Source organism: Natrix helvetica (assembly GCF_964273705.1).
Source record: "Natrix helvetica genome assembly, chromosome: 6".
Taxonomy (NCBI): domain Eukaryota; kingdom Metazoa; phylum Chordata; class Lepidosauria; order Squamata; family Natricidae; genus Natrix; species Natrix helvetica.
In genome coordinates, this window is record NC_138553.1 from 1,992,495 (window position 1) to 2,009,461 (window position 16,967).

At 45.2% G+C, this 16,967-nt stretch overlaps 1 protein-coding gene across 6 annotated transcripts in view; it reads right to left on the bottom strand.

Annotated features, from left to right (window-relative positions):
• FLNC (filamin C) overlaps nt 1-16,967 on the bottom strand; it is an 83,177-nt gene that overhangs the window by 61,256 nt on the left and 4,954 nt on the right. For all 6 annotated transcript variants that reach the window (XM_081956764.1, XM_081956766.1, XM_081956763.1 and 3 more), the window contains exon 2: nt 1,139-1,387. In XM_081956764.1, coding sequence (XP_081812890.1) covers nt 1,139-1,387 — 249 coding nt within the window. The remainder of the gene's footprint in view (nt 1-1,138; nt 1,388-16,967) is intronic.

Sequence of the window (16,967 nt, forward strand, 5' to 3'; positions counted from 1 at the left end):
GAATGGAGGAAAGGAAGGAAGAAAGGAGAAGGGTAGGATGGATGGATGGATGAGAAAGAAGGAAGGAGAGAGAAGAAAGGAAGGAAGGAAAGCGAGAATGGAAGGAGGGAGGGAGAAGGGATGGATGGATGGAAGTTAAGGAAGGAAGGGCGGGAGAGAGGGAGAGAGGGAAGGAGGGGGAGGGAGAGAGAGTGAGGATGGATAGATGGATGATGAAGGAAGGAAGAATGAATGGAGGGAAGGAAGGAAGGAGAGAAGGAGGAATGGAAGGAAGGAAGTAGAAGGGAAGGATGGATGGGAAGGAGAGAGAAAGAAGGAAGGAAGAATGGAGAGGAGGAAGGAAGGAGAAGGGATGGATGGATGGAAGGAAGGAAGGAAGGAAGATTAGGAAGGAAGGGAGGGAGAGAGGGAAGGAGGGGGAGGGAGAGAGCAAGTTTGGATAGATGGATGATGAAGGAAGGAAGGAAGAGTGAATGGAGGAAAGGAAGGAAGAAAGGAGAAGGGTAGGATGGATGGATGGATGGATGAGAAAGAAGGAAGGAGAGAGAAGAAAGGAAGGAAGGAAAGAGAATGGAAGGAGGGAGGGAGAAGGGATGGATGGATGGAAGTTAAGGAAGGAAGGGCGGGAGAGAGGGAGAGAGGGAAGGAGGGGGAGGGAGGGAGAGTGAGGATGGATAGATGGATGATGAAGGAAGGAAGAATGAATGGAGGGAAGGAAGGAAGGAGAGAAGGAGGAATGGAAGGAAGGAAGTAGAAGGGAAGGATGGATGGGAAGGAGAGAGAAAGAAGGAAGGAAGAATGGAGGGGAGGAAGGAAGGAGAAGGGATGGATGGAAGGAAGGAAGAAAGATAAGGAAGGAAGGGCAGGAGAGAGGAAGAGGGAGAGGTGTATAGATGGATGGAGATAGGAAGGAAAGAAGGAAGGAAGGGAAGGAAGGATGGATGGATGACAAGATAAATGGTCTATCCTTTGTGGCTAAATGTATTGCAAACTTCTCCAGATTCGATCAATCAATCACTCAGTCAATCAATCTGCAGGGCATCCGGTCCAGTAAGACCGTCCTGGGCAGGTGGGTGGGTGGGGGGTATCCTGTATTTCTCCCCTCCCCCCTCTCCCTCCCCCCCCCACACATGCTCACCTGGGGCGCAGTTGTCCACCAGGGCTCCCAAGGCCTTGCCATCCTGCCAGTCGCGGTTGAAGTTGGTGATGGGCAGCTGGGGCACCTTGTTCTGGATCCAGCCCAGGAGGCGCTGCTTGGGCGTCTGCTTCTTGGCGTCCTCCTCGTCCTCGTCCTCCCACATGGGCATGGAGATGGAGTAGTGGAGGATGAGGGTCCAGATCAGCCCCAGGATGAGCTTCAGGTTGCCGTCCACGATGGCCTTGCTGTCTGCAGGGGAGGAAGAAAAGAGGAAGCGGTCAGGGCCTCTCCACACACCTGGGACCCTCCAGGGCATCGCTCCCGAGAAGAGCAACTGAGACGATCAAAGGCCTGGAGACCAAAACATACAAAGAACGGCTGCAGGAGTTGAGTTTGGCCAGTCTAGAGAAAAGAAGGACGGGGGGGGGGACATGGCAGCAGCCTCATGGGATGCCCCAAAGAAGAGGGGGGTCAACTTATTCTCCAAGGCACCTGAAGGCAGGACAAGAAACAACTGCAGTGGTTCATTTAACTGTGGCAAGGAAAGTCGCAAAACGGGGCAAAACTCACTTAACAACTGTCTCGCTTGGCAACAGAAATTTGTTGGGACTACCTGAATAAAAATGTAGGTAGGTAGGTAGGTGGATGGAAGAAATAAAGGAAGAAAAGAAAGAAGGAAGGAAGGAAGCCAGAGAGAGAGAAAGAGAAAGAAAGAAAGAAAGAAAGAAAGAAAGAAAGAAAGAAAGAAAGAAAGAAAGAAAGAAGCAGGCAGGCAGATGATAGAGGTGGATGGATGGATAGAGGATAGATAGAAGGATGGATGAATGGAAAGAATGAAAGAGAAAAAGGAAGAAAGAGAGAAAAAAAGAAAGAAAGAAGAAAGGAAGGAAGGAAGGAAGGAGCAGGCAGGCAGATGATAGAGGTGGATGGATGGATAGAGGATAGACAGATAGACAGGATGGATGGATGGATGGATGGATGGATGGATGGATGGATGGATGGATGGATGGACAGACAGACAGAGACAGATGATAGAGATTGACAGACGAATTGATTAGGCTTTCACAGAATCCAAGATTTTAAACTCCAAAACCTGAGTACTTTAAAACCAAAGTCTTTCCCTGAAAGACCAAAAGACCAAGATTGACTTGCTTGTTTTCTCCAAAACAAAGGGGGGGGGGCGGCAGAGGGAGGAGGGGGGGTCCCTCTTTCCCCAAAGCGTGCAAATGTTCACAATCCTTCACACGCACAAACTTCACCAGGGGAAAAAGTGAGCCGTCCAGTGGAAAGTCTGCTCTCTGGATGGTGCCCAGGAAGGAAATGGGCTGCAGATGTTGGCAGCAGCCCCTGCCCGGCGACACCCCCTCCCCTCCCAGGGCCAGATGCCTCTCAGGATGCCAGGAGGAGTGGGGAAGCAGAGGAGCCTCTCCTGGCCCCAGACCCTTCCCCATTTCACAGCACTGGCCAGCTGCTTAAGAATCTGAAGAAACGCCTCTTTTTTGCAAATTCTCTCATCTGTAACCTCAGGACCAGCCCTTGGGGAGGGGAGGGGGACCACCCAGTGGCGCAGCAAAGGGCTTTTGCGCATGCTCAGGAACTATCTTTTTTTAAAGAAACGTATCAGGTCATTTGTCAGACGGTTCCAAAGGAGGGCCTTGGGACATTGTGACCGTCGTAAATATGAGCCAGCTGCCGAGTTAATTTTGACCCAGTGACCACGGAGATGCCGTAAGGATGGTAAGGGTGAGAAATAGTTGCCAGTCCCTTTTTCCAGGGCTGTCGTAACTCCGAACGGTCGCTAAACAAACAAGTTACAAGTCGGGGACCACCTGCGATGTCCTTTAGCAGCTTTCGCCTCCTCTGAGTGCACAACCCATCCTCCGCCATCTGAGATGACAAGATTTTTCCCTTCCTTGCAAACGGTTGCAAGTCACGTATTCCAGGGCCGTCGTAACTCCGAATGGTCACTAAAGGAAACCTTGTCAGTCGGGGACCGCCTGCGATGCCTTTTAGAGGCTTTTTGCATCCTCTGACTGCCCCACTTTGCAACTTCCCACAGACGACACGAATTGGCTCCCTTGCAAAACCTTCTCCTCCCCCACCCAGGACAGCTGCTAGGGGCCTGTTCCCAATCTGGACGCCCGTCCAGCGGAAGAAAAGGGGGCCGGATTGGAGCATCCGGCTTGGAAGGGAACAGGTGTTGGTCTGGGTTTGGTGCCAGCAGGCATCCGGGGACGGTGGTTGTCTTTGGCTGTTGGCGGCATTGAGTAAAAATTTCCTTTTTCTCCAACCTAGCAGCGTTGTTTTTTTAAGGTTGGCCAAATCCAGCTGTGCTTCTCCAGATGCATCGTCAGCGGCTTCCTAATGCCACAGGTAACCCTCTTCCTTTCCTCGTGTGGGTTGGGTGCGCCCCCCACCACCAAAGGGGAGAGTCCCTGTCTAGGGTGGAGCAGCCTTCGGTGGTTGGGAAAGACCCAGCTGGATTCGTTACGGGGAATCCTGGACATCCAAAGCTTCGTTGAGTGACCAGAGTTAAAGCGGCACCGGGAAAAAGTGGCTTAAGAGCAGTTATGTACTAAATGTTGCTATATTTCATGATGAAGGGCGTTTAAACAATTATAGTCAAATAAAAGTGGAGGTATGATGATGGTAATATGTATAAACATTTGAGTTAAGATACCAGAGTTAATATGAATTATCCTTGATGACGGTAGAAGAGATGCACAAAAACCTTTTGTAACCAACTGATACACTTTCTACAGTATGTAAAGGAGGAGGATTTTTATGTTTGTTTTGAAAATTAAAAATAAATAAAAAAAAAGTTTTTTGGGGAAAAAAAGAGCATTTATGGGCACTTGGGCAAAGGGCATCTATTGGCGAATCCTGGGGTTATTGGAAGAGGGGGGGAGGGAAAGGGAAGGGAAGGGAAAAGACAAAGGGAGGGGAGGAAAGGAGAGAGAGAAAAGGAGGGGAAATAAAGGGGAGGGGAAGGGAAGGAAAAGGAAGGAAAAAAGAGAGGAGAGGAAATAAAGGAAAGGGGAAAGAAGAAGGAAAAAGAAGGGAGGAGGGGATGAGAGAAGAGAAGATATTGAATAGGCTAGAGAATAGAAGAGAAGTAAAATAGAATAAAAAATATAGAATAGAATAGAGAAGAGGAGAATAGAATAGAATAATAAAATATAGAGTAGGGTAGAAGAGAAGAGAATAATAAAATATAGAAGAGAAGACAACAGAACAGAACAAAGGGGATTTGGAGCTGTGGGGAGAAAGCCTTTTTGAACCCTTGACTGAATCACCCACGGGAGGCTGAAAAGCCAGTCCTGCTTTCTTGTGTCCAACCGCACGTACAAAAAGTGGAGATTCCCAACCGATAGTGCAGGGAAAACACTCTGCACATCCTCAGAGGGCACCCTGCGCACAGGAACACCAGGAAGCAGGGCCCAAAAGCCGGACATTTTCCCTGGAAAAATCTCTCTGCCAGACCGAAGCCTGAAGGAGTTTTGGCCGATAATTTTAAAAGCATTTTCTGTTTCTTTGATGATTCATAACTTCATTTGACGAATTCCAGGGCTCTGCACAGGCATGGACGCCTGGGGGGGGGGGGAGATTACAGCTGCCAGGACCCCTAAGATGGAAAAAAACTCCCCCTCTTCAAAAAACCTGGCAGGGGATGATGGGAGGTGGAGTCCCAGGAGTGGGGAAAAAACGAGTTAGATTTGGGGGTACCCAGAAACAAAGCCTCAGTCACCCCAATGTTGACTACAGGTAGTCCTCGAGTTACAAAAATTCATTTAGTGACCATTACAAGGGTTACAACGGCCCTGGAAAAACTGACTTATGACCGTTTTTCACACTTACGACGGTTGCACCATCCGTGTTCAAAATTCAGACACTCGGCAACAGACTCCTATTTATGACGGTCGCATTGTCCCGGGGTCACAGGATTTCCCTTTCCTGGCCTTTCTGGCAAGCCGAGTCCATGGGGAAGCCAGATTCGCTTAACAACCGAACAACTGCAGCGATTCACTTAAAACAACGACGGCACGAAAAGTCGCACAGTGAGGCCAAGCTCCCCTCACCCATGTTTCACTTAGCAACAGAAATTTGGGCCTCCGTTACGGTCGTCAATCCGAGGACCCCCTGTACCCACCAGGATTGTTGTGGGAGGGTGAGGAGGGAAAGGGGGAAATGTTTCTAAACCTCTGCTAAGATCAGCAAGAAACTGTCCGGATCGACGCCTGTTGAAGATTCCCACACAAGTAACGGGTTTTTCTCTAAGGAAGCAGTCAGGGAACACACACACACACACACACACACACACACACACACACACACACGGCAAAGAGCCACTCATTTATTCTGAGAAGCCCCCTCCTCCTCCTCTGCAGCCACACACACAGGCAGGCCCCACCCTTCATAGCTGAGCCCTGAGGTCAAGCGGCTGCAGGGGCCGCGGAAAGTCGAGCAGCCTCTCGGGGGAGATCAGCTGAGCCACAGCAGGCGCCCAGCCACGCACGGATGCTGCCTTCCCCCAACCTGGCGCCCACCAGATTCGGGGGGGGGCTACGACAGGCCCCGCCTGCACGAAATTGTGGGTGCGGCAGCCGAGATGCCCCACCCGTCTCCATTTTTTAAAAAGAAAGTTTGTTTTTATTTTTATTTATTAGTATATATTTAACTTCTTTTATAAACAAATAAATGTTGCCCGGATTTTCCACCCTTAACACCTTCTCCTGTGCATAATTCACATCCTATTTCCCTTTCCAATTTCAGCCATATACTCTGATTTCCTTTCCATGTTTTCCATCTTAGATTTAATTTCTTCTTAATAAATAAACAATATCGTGATTTGCCCCTGCAAGTTAATCCAATTTAACATTTCCTTTCCATCTCTTATTCCGTCTTAGTCTAAGTCACCTATCTCCTCAGATTTAATGTTTTATAATAAACCTTTCACTTGAGTTAATTATCCGCGATTAACAGTACTCATCTATTTCCCTCACATCGTATTAACTATATACCCTTATCAATGCTAACATATTTGATTTTATTCTACTGATAAATCCTTTTCCTTCTTTCCTTCTCTTGGTCTCTCAGAAATTTCCCTTCTTTCATGTTCTCGTCTTTCCACCCATTTATCTAGCTTTCTGTTTCCCTTGTTTTCTTCCCAATCTTTTTCCTCCTTTTTAGTTTTATTGTTCTTTCCCCAGGTTCCCCCCCCCCCCCGTCTTCCCCCAGCTCCCTTTCGATGTGGGAGTGTGTGTGTGTCTTTCGATTGCCTGGCCTGTCAAATCAAATCAATCAGGGACTGCCGGTCCCCGACTTACAACCACAATCCATCCCCATGTTTCTGTGGCTAAGCGAGACAGCCAGGGGGGGGGGTTCTGCCCCGTTTCACGGCTTTTCCCGCCACCGTCGTTCAGCGAAATACCGCAGCCGTTCACTGAGCCACCCAAGTGGGGGCTCCACTTACAACAGCCCATTTAGTGACCGTTCAAAGTGACGACGGGACTGAAAAAAGGGACTGTTTTTATACATATGACCGTTGCGGCATCACGTAATCCAAATCTGGACGCTCGGCAACTTACTCGTATTTATGACGGTCGCAGTGATCCCCTTTTGCGACCTTTGGATGAGCAAAGTCCACTTAATAACCGTGTGGCTAACTGAAGAACTGCAGTGATTCACTTAACAACAGTGCCAAGAAAGGTTGTCAAAACTCAGCTAGCAACTGTCTCGTATAACAACGGAAAGGTTGGGCTCAACTCTGGTCGTTAAGTGGAGAACTGCCTGTAGTGTCACAGCTAGAAATGTGGAGAGAAATGGAAAATCTGGCAAGAAGAGTTTTCCTCTTCTTCTCTTACGCACACAACCACACACCCCAAAGCCTGCATGGGATTGCAGCGACGTTTCCGCACATTTTAAAATTTGGGGGAAATCCCCAAGTAGCATCAATAGCTTCCTTTTCCCCAAATTCTTCTCCTCTTATCCGAGAGGAAAAAAAGAATTCATACACACAAGATTAATGTTTGCTTTGAGCCTTCATAAGAGCTATCCGTTTTCCAAAATTACAAAATAACAGAGCTGGCCTGGAAGGGGCCTTGGAGGTCTTCTAGTCCAGCCCCCTGCTCAGGCAGGAAACCCTGCACCATTCCAGACAAATGGTTGTCCAATCTCTTCTTGGAATCCTCCAGTGATGGAGCACCCACAACTTCTGGTGGCAAGTTGTCCCACTGGTTAATTTTTCTCACTGTTAGGAAGTTTTCCCCTTCATTCCAGGTTGCTTCTCTCCTGGATTAGTTTCCATCCGTTGTTTCTTGTCCTGCCTTCAGGTGGTTTGGAAAATAAATTGTCCCCCTCCTCTTTGTGGCAGCCCCTGAGATATTGGAAGACTGCTGTCCCGTCCCCACTAGTCCTTCTTTTCATCACAGCAGACATACCCAATTCCTGCAACCGTTCTTTGTATGTTTTAATTCTCCAATTCCCTAATTATTTTTGTTGCTCTTCTCTGCACTTTTTTCCACTCTCAACATCTTTATTTATATTGGGGCGACTAAAACGGGATGCACATATTCCCAGTGCGGCCTTATCAAAACCTTATCAAGTGGTATTATCTATCTATCTATCTATCTATCTATCTATCTATCTATCTATCTATCTATCATCTATCTATCTATCTATCTATCTATCTATCTATCTATCTAACTATCTAACTATCTAACTATCTAACTATCTAACTATCTATCATCTATCTATATATCATATCATATATCATATCATATCATATCAATCTAGCTAGCTAGCTAGCTATCAAAAGGCATAAAAAAGCATTATGCAAAAAAAAACTTTGCATGAAAAAAGAACTTTGGGATAACCAAAAAGCCTGCATAAAAACATATTATGCAAAAAAAAATGATGCATGAAAAAAGACATTTGGATTTTTTAAAAGGCTTTGTAAAAAAACATATTATAAAAAATAGTTTGCGTCCGTTCCACTCTGCGTTTTTTCCAAACACTCTTACAGTTTCCTGGACCACAAAGTTAAAAATCTGCAGCCGCAGGCAAAAATCACCAAGCCACCCCCTAAAACAGGGGTCCCCAAACTTGGCAACTTTAAGACTTTCAGCTAGGCTGGCTGGAGAATTGTGGGAGTTGAAGCCCACAAGTCTTAATGAGAAAGCCGCTGATTGTCTCCTAGGATCAGCTGGCAGGACAGTTAATCCTCCAAAGGACAATATGCCTTTTCTGATTACTGACTGCGAAGCGTGGCAGGAGTCCTTCGACCCCTCTGGATTGGCACCGCTGTTAAAAGTCTGTTGTGAAGAACTTCATATCCGAATATATTTTATTCTTCCTTTTTTTTTTGGTTATATATATATATATTTAGTTTTTTTAAATATACGTAAATATAGGTAAGCATTGAATAGGTGGCTCAGTGGCTAAGATGCTGAGCTTGTCGATCCAAAAGGTCGGCAGTTTGGCGGTTCGAATTCTGAGCGCCGCATAACGGAGGGAGCTCCCATCACTTGTCCCAGCTTCTGCCAACCTAGCAGTTCGTAATCAGGTAAAAAATGCAAATAGAAAAATAGGAACCACCTTTGGTGGGAAGGGAACAGCGTTCCGTGCGCCTTTAGCGTTTAGTCATGCCGGCCACATGACCACGGAGACATCTTCGGACAACACTGGCTCTTCGGCTTTGAAACAGAGACGAGCACTGCCCCCTAGAGTCGGGAATGACTGACACCTATGTGCAAAGGGAACCTTTACCTTTATCTTTAAGTATGGAATACATGAACAGTGTGTCAGCTGGGTATCGTTAGTTTTGATACATAATAATAGTGGCAATATTGATAATATTAGTTCCATTAATAATCACATAATTATAATATGATAAATATTAAAATTGAAGTTATTAACATGTTGTATTTGCCCCAGCACGAATATAACCCTTCATCGTTTAATTATTCAATATTTTAATACACCATTAGGAATATTATTTGAGTGTGCGTAGTAAAATCATCTTTCAACTTCTAATCTTTACATCTGCATATTAATTTTAAAGTATTGTATAGTAATATGCATAATAATGTTTTCCCCCTTTCTAGTTTGGACTTCTATTCTAATTCTTGATAGAACAAAACCTACATTCGGTATTATTCTATTTCTGTCCGTCATCTCTTGCCCGTTTTAGAATTTCAATTCTTGTTGACTTTTTGGCACGTCTTCCCTACTCCTCCCTTGGGATCTTGTATCTCCATGCCTCATTCATATTTCATTCTTTATCCCATCTTCCCTTAAAAATATCAAACAGAATCCACAAAGGTTTGAGAACCAGGGTCTCCCCTAGATGGTTGGCAGCTGAGTTGAAGCTAAATTAATCCACTAAAATGAGCAAACGTCCTCTAAAACCCCAAATAAGTGACCCTGGACCCAATCCACATATCAAAGGTTAAGGCCTGCAAACACGAACAGAGTGAATGAAATTAGATCTCTCAGAGATCTAACATACCTACACACACAAGCACACCTCATGTGTCACCCCACAAGCGGCACATGGACACCTCCCACCCAGGACAAGCTCAATTATTTTGCTTTTAGGGCATAAATATTTCTTCTTTCCTCACAGCTGTCTGGATTCCATGCTTATTTATTCTTCTGCAGCCCCGGCTCAAATTGGAACCCCAAATTATTCTTCTGACAAAATCTATTTCTGTTTTATTTCTTTATTTCCGTTTCACACGAACTGATTTTGGGTGGCGAATACAGCTGGTCCTTGACTTATTGAGCCCAAAGTTTTCCCTGGCTAAGCAAGACAGCAGTGAAGTGAGGTTTGCTCCATTTTACGACCTTTCTTGCCACAGCCGTTAAGTGAATCACTGTATTGTCAAGTATTACGGTCGTTAAGTGAATCTCGCTTCCCCCACTGACTTTGCTTGTCAGGTCACAAATGGGGAAGTCGTGACCCTAGGACTCTGCAACCGTCGTAAGTACATGCCAGTTGCTCAGCGTCTGAATTTTGATCACGTGACCAAGAGGATCATAGAATCGTAAGGCTGGAAGGGACCTTGGAGGTCTTCTAGTCCAACCCCTTGTCCAAGGCAGGAACCCTTATTCATCACAAAACTTGGCACAAATTAGTCAAAACTCCCCTTCCATCTGATTGACTTTGCATTTGTATAGAAATGAGCTTTTTTTTAAACCTTTAGCCAGGTAGAAAAATCCAAATATTTGCTTTATAGCAGGGATGTAAAATTTTGGCTACTTTTAAAACTTGTGGACTTCAACTCCCAGAATTCCCCAGACAGCCTGGCTGGGAAATTTTGGGAGTTGAAGTCCACAACTCTTAAAGTGGCCAAGATTGGATACCCCTGCTGTAAAAATAATCAAAAATTGAGCTGGGACTGCAGAACTCAGCAGCAAAAGAATTAAATCAGCACCCGAGTCAATGCAAGCTCATCAGACGATTGACCCATATATTTGGGTGTGGCAGTGGTGAAATCTAAATTTTTTTACTACCGGTTCTGTGGGTGTGGCTTGGGGAGTGTCATGTGACTGGGTGGGCATGGATATGTAGTCATGTAACGGGGGGGGGGGGGGATCAAAAGACAGAAACTCACTTTAACAATGTCCTGCTGGAGCAGGGTTGGATTAGATGACCTCCAGGTCCCTCCCAGCCCTGGATTATCCTCTGAAGCTCCGTCTAATGCCAGGTTTGTAATCCTTCCTTCTTCCCCTTTTTCCCTCCCTCCCTCCCTTTTTTCTTTTTCTTTCTTTCTCTCTTCTTTCTGTCTCTTTCATTCCTTTCTTTCTTTCTTCTTTCTTTCTTTCTTTCTTTCTTTCTTTCTTTCTTTCTTTCTTTCTTTCTTTCTTTCTTTCTTTCCAACCCCACCCCCGCGTTTCCAGAGAACCTGTACTAAAAAAGTATTTAAAACTTTTAAAAACTTTTTTTAGTATTTTTTTACCATCGGTTCTGTGAACCTGTAGCATTTTTTTACTACTGGCCCGAACCGGTAGCATTTCACGCCTGGGGTTTGGGGTGCTGCTGCTACACAAAACCTCTGGGGCCAGGGATCCATTCTTGGGGCCAAGGTCAGTGTCACAAGATTCCTCTCTTTCCCACGAGGGTCGACTTTTCTTTCTCCCACCAACGCCCCTCCGCCTCCCCCCTCCCCTTAAATTCTGTCTCCCAACATCTGATTCCTTCGGCTCCTGAATCCCAAAATAGCAGAGCTGCCTTCCTTTTACGGGTATTAAGGGGTGTCTTCTGTTTGGTCACATGACTGGCACCCCCAACCCAGGAGATTTTTGTCAATCAACTGCTGTGAAATGGTTGTTTCTGGTTGTTTTTTCCCTTTGCTGGTGCCTGGATTTTAAAAGGAGATAATTTCTCTATTTATATTTACCGGTATATTCTATTTCTCCAATATTCTTTGCTACTGTATCCTTTCGCCTTCCGTCATCTACAAAGCTGCCAAGGGTTAGTATCTTGACTCTTCCAAGAGTTTCATCTGTTATTTATCTGGTTTTTTTTTTTTAAAGCAGGGCTGTATCTCGACTCGGAAGTTTTATTTGTTATTTATCTGGCTTCTCCCTTTTCCTTTTTAGCTTGTAAATGCCTGACTGCGTCCTTGTTTTATTCTACCGTCAATGCAGAAGTAGGTTTTACATAATTTTACCACCGGTTCGCCGTGCATTGAAAATGTGAGTGCACGGCCTTGCACGCATGCGCTATGCTTGTGCACCTGGCTTGCCCACGTGTGCGCGGCTTAGAAAACGTGGCTTAAAGAGGACGGCATAGCGCTGGGGTGGGTAGGCAGCCATCCGCGGGTCGCCACTAATCCACTGGATTTAATCTTTTTTAACTTTTGGGATGTGTTTTTTTTAATGTTGTGCGCCGCCCTGAGTCCTTTTGGAGAAGGGCGGCATATAAATCCAAATAAACCAAACCAAACCAAGCCACTACCGATTCGCCTGAACCCGTCCAAACAGCCTGGATACCACCACGGCGTCAATAGTATTGCAACCAAGACGATGTCACTTGGTAGTGAGAGGGGGCGGCGTGGAAATTTGAAATTTGATAAAATACTGTATTTTTCAGAGTATAAGACACACTTCCCCCCCCCAAAAAGAGGGTGAAAATCTGGGTGCGTCTCATGCACTGAATGCAGCATTTTTGGCCTTCCGAAACTCTGCCCCGTGCATCCTGTTTTTTGCAAAAATGGATGTGCAGAAGAGGGTTTGGGAGGCCTGCAAATTGCTGCTGGGGAGGACAAAACCTTTTTATTTTAAATTTATCTCTTCAAAATCTTTGGTGCGTCTTATACTCCAGTGTGCCTTATACTCCGGTGCATCTTACTGTCCGAAAAATACGGGAAATAAATACATGAAATCAAATGTCTTTGATTCCCAGATAATCCTCAACTTTCAAGCATTCCTTTAGCAGCCGTTCGAAGTTACAACAGCCCTTTAAAAAGTGACTTCTGACAGCTCCTCACACTTAGGACCGTTGCAAGGGTTCTCGCGGTCAAAATTCAGTGCGCTTAGCAATCAGTGCGTATTCACGAAGGTTCAAAATTCAACCGTCTGAATTTGGATCACGCAACCACAGGGACGGCGCAAAGGTTTTGAAAGTGTGGGAAACGGCCGTAAGTCACATTTTTCCAATGATTTTGTAATTTCGAACGGTCGCTAAAGGGAATCGTTGTAAGTGGAGAACTAGCTGTAAAAATATAATGAAGGGAAAAAGTCCCATGAAAATTAAACACAACTCAAGCGCTTAAGAAATTGGTCGCTCCAAATCCTGCACTGTTTGATCAAACTCCGAAAGAGTTCGGAGCAGGTGGCATTCCAGTTCTCTCCCCACCCACCCACCCAAAAGATACCGGTAGGGGGAGGGAGTTTGAGACTTTCAGATGCAGGAATGTCCCCCTTCTCTCCCCCCCCCCCCGGAGTTATCCCACCTGTCCAAATCCTGGTTCCATCAAGACAAGGGTGGGTGGAGCGTCTCAACAGCTGAGAGCAAATTTGAGCCAGAGAGACATGTCTGGCATTTTGGGACTTCCCATCCCCCGCCCTCTGCTTAGGATCTGCCCCATAGATGTAGGGTCCCTCTGACCCCTCCTGTTAGCTGTGTGATTAAAGAATTTGGATGCAATCCCAGGAGAAAGTGAACTTGAACCTTAGAATTAAAGAGACATTGCCAGAAAGTGGGAGCAATGAACCAGTGGAACAGCTTGCCACTAGAAGTTGTGGTTGCTCCATTGCTGGAGGTTTTTAAGAAGAGATTGGGCAGCCGTTGGTCTGAAATGGTGTAGGATCTCTTGCTTGAGCAGAGGATTGGACTAGAAGACCTCTAAGGTCCCTTCCAACTCTGCTATTCTGTAGGTGATAGCAGTCTTCCAGGATTTGAGGGGCTGCCCCAAAGAAGAGGGGGTCAACCTATTCTCCAAAGCACCCGAAGGCAGGACAAGAAACAACGGATGGAAACTAATCAAGGAGAGAAGTTAATTGTTACTTGTTCTAATCCTGACAATTAGAACAATTAACCAGTGGAAGTTTTTAGGAAGAGAATGGAAGTTGTGGGTACTGCAACACTGCAGGTTTTCCAGAAGAGACTGGAGAACCATTTGTCCGAAATGTTGTAGGGTCTCCTGCTTGAGAAGGGGGTTGGACTAGAAGACCTCCAAGGTCCCTTCCAACTCTGTCATTCTGTCCAATCCAGCTTCTCTACCTTCGCTTTAGATGCACTGCACGTATATTGTAAAGTGTGGAACAGATGGCATTAAATGGTTCGATGATAGGCGCAAGATACTGCATAAGAACTAAGTATTATCTACAACAAATACGATAATGCTGTATATATATATATATATATATATATATATATATATATATATATATATATATATATATATATATATATATATATATATATATATATATATATATATATATATATATATATATATATATCTGTAAATATTATGATAGTTTAAGTGATTATATAATCTGGAGTATATTAGAGAACATAGAAATAGAGTTTATATAAATACAAATTATATCAATGATACTGATATGGACTGGCTGTAATGGGTGGAAATTTGCCTTTTGTTTTTTTTAATGTTTCAATAAATTCAATAAAAAAATATTTTAAAAATAAATAAATTGAATGAATGAACTGCCAGAACTGGACAGCCTTTCCAAGTGAAGTCTACCCAACGCAAATACAATGAAACTAAGGACACACACAGACAGACACACACAGAGAGAGTGAACTGAATGGAATATTTGTGTGAACCTAGCAGAAGATCGCTAGCTGCAGCTTCCCAACCTGGAGGTCTAGATGACCTCCAAGGTCCCTTCCAACGCCGTTGTTCCTTCCTAGAAGGACGGGGGTCGCTTGTTAAGGCAAGCAAGTCTGCAGCAGAAGCTGGTCAGGAATCTCCCCGCAGGACGTCCAGGGGGCCGAGTGAGGAATCCATGCCCAAAAATAGACAATGAGCACACAAAAAGATTTTCTGACGGAGGGCAGTGGAATCCAAAATGTCTTGTGGAGCCTGGGAGGAGATCAAGCTTCTCCCAAAGAGGCAGATATATCTGGTTTGGGGGTCAAACTTCAAGGAAACAGGACACCAGCTTCTCTTCTCCACTGGTTCAGAATCAGAATAGAGCTGGGAGGGACCTTGGAGGTCTTCTAGTCCAGCCTCCTGCTTAAGAAGGAGACCCTTACAGAATCACAGAAGAATAGAGTTGGAAGGGACCTTGGAGGTCATCTAGTCCAACTGACCCCTCAAGCAGGAGACCCTTACAGAAACACACAATCGGAAGGGACCTTGGAGGTCATCTAGTCCAACTGAAAGCTCAAGCAGGAGACCTTTACAGAATTACAGAATAATAGAGTTCAAAGAGACCTTGGAGGTCTTCTAGTCCAGCCCCCCGGCTCAAGCAGGAGACCCTCTCCCATTTCAGGACAAGTGGCTGTCCAGTGAGAGAGCACCTACAACTTCTGGTGGCAAGCTGTTCCACTGGTTAATTGTCCTCACTGTTTGGAAGTTTCTCCTCAATTCTAGGTTGCTTTTCTCCTTGATTAGTTTCCATCCATTGCTTCTTGTCATGTCTGCTGCTTTGGAGAATAGGTTGACACCCCCCCCCTTCTTCTTCTTTGGGGCAGCCCCTCAAATACTGGAAGACTTCTGTTATGTCCCCCCTGGTCCTTCTATTCTCTAGATGGGCCAAACCCAATTCCTGCAACCGTTCTTCGTATATTTTTTATCTCCAGGCCTTTGATCCTCTTCGTTGCTCCTCTCTGGGCTTTTCCCAAAGTCTCCACACCTTTTTTGTAACGTGGTGACCAACAACTGGATGCAGGATTCCAGATGTGGCCTTCCTAAGGCTTTATAAAGCAGCACCAAGACTTCACCTGACTTGGATTCTAAGCCTCTGTTTCTACATCTTTGAACCCAGAGAAAAATTCAGCTTTTGCCTGCAACTTCACACTATTTTATAAGCGGTTTTGGTTGTTGGGGTTTTTTTTCCCCAAAAAAATTGAGCCACACAGACTGATAGGTAGTCCTCAACATACGACCACAATTGAGCCCAAAATTGGCACTGCTAAGCGAGACACGTTATTCATTCAGTTTTGCCCCATTTTATGACCTTTCTTGCTGTTAAGTTGTTAAGTAAATCACAACAGTCATTAAGTGATTAACGACAGTCGTTAAGTGAATCATGGCAGTCGTTAAGTGAATCACAACAGCCATTAAGTCAGGGGTGTCCAAACTTGGGAACTTTAAGACCTGTGGACTTCAACTCCCAGAATTCCCCAGCCAGCATGGGGAATGGGGAATACTGGGAGTTGAAGTCCACAAGTCTTAAAGTTCCCAAGTTTGGACACCCCTGCATTAAGTGAACCACAGCAGTTGTTACGTTAATAACAGGGTTGTTAAGTGAATCTGACTTCCCCGTGATTTTGCTGGTCAGGAGGTCGCAAAAGGGGATCACGAAACCACCGGGACACTCCGACCGTCATAAATAGGAGACAGTTACCAAGCATGTTAATTTTGATCACAGGAATGCAGCAACGGTCGTAAGTGTGAAAAACAGTCGTAAGTCCCCTTTTTAGGCTGTTGTAACTCTGAACAGTCACTAAGCAAACTGTTGTAACTCAAGGACTATCTATACATCCCTCCGGTTAATGCGACACCTCCGTCCTATTTTGGCCCAAAGAAAAACCTATTCAGAGTTCGAATTGTCGCTGTGGGTTTTAAAAGTGAGGGGAAAAACAATGAATCAGGACTGTGAAATGAAACAGAATCAGGAGAGGAAAATGTTGCATCCTGTTTTCTGGACGCCTCCAGCTGCATTTTTTTTTTACGCCTCAGATGCTTTCATCCCACCGACCGACCGTTGTTGGAACGTGAGGATTTTAGGCATAACATCGGAGCAAAACAGAGACCTTGGCACGTTTTGCTCCGATGTGAATTGAGCTGAACTTCTCAAAAGTAGCCAGCAAAAAACTAGCCCTCCTCAAGCAGCCTTGGAAAATTCCACATACGAAAGGTTTGGCCAGCTCTGGGTTGCAACTAGCTTCATTTTGGTACAAATGTCAGGTCCATTTACCCCTGGAGAAAACAGGGTGGGTGTGTTGGGAAAACATTGCTTTGGTTACAGATCCACAACTTGAAAAGGAAGCCTAATGCTCATTGTTTAGAATAGAGAATAGCAATAGCCCTGAGACTTATATACCACTTCCCGGTGCTTTTACAGCCCTCTCTAAGCGGTTTACAGAATCAGCCTCTTGCCCCCCAACCATCTGGGTCCTCATTTTATC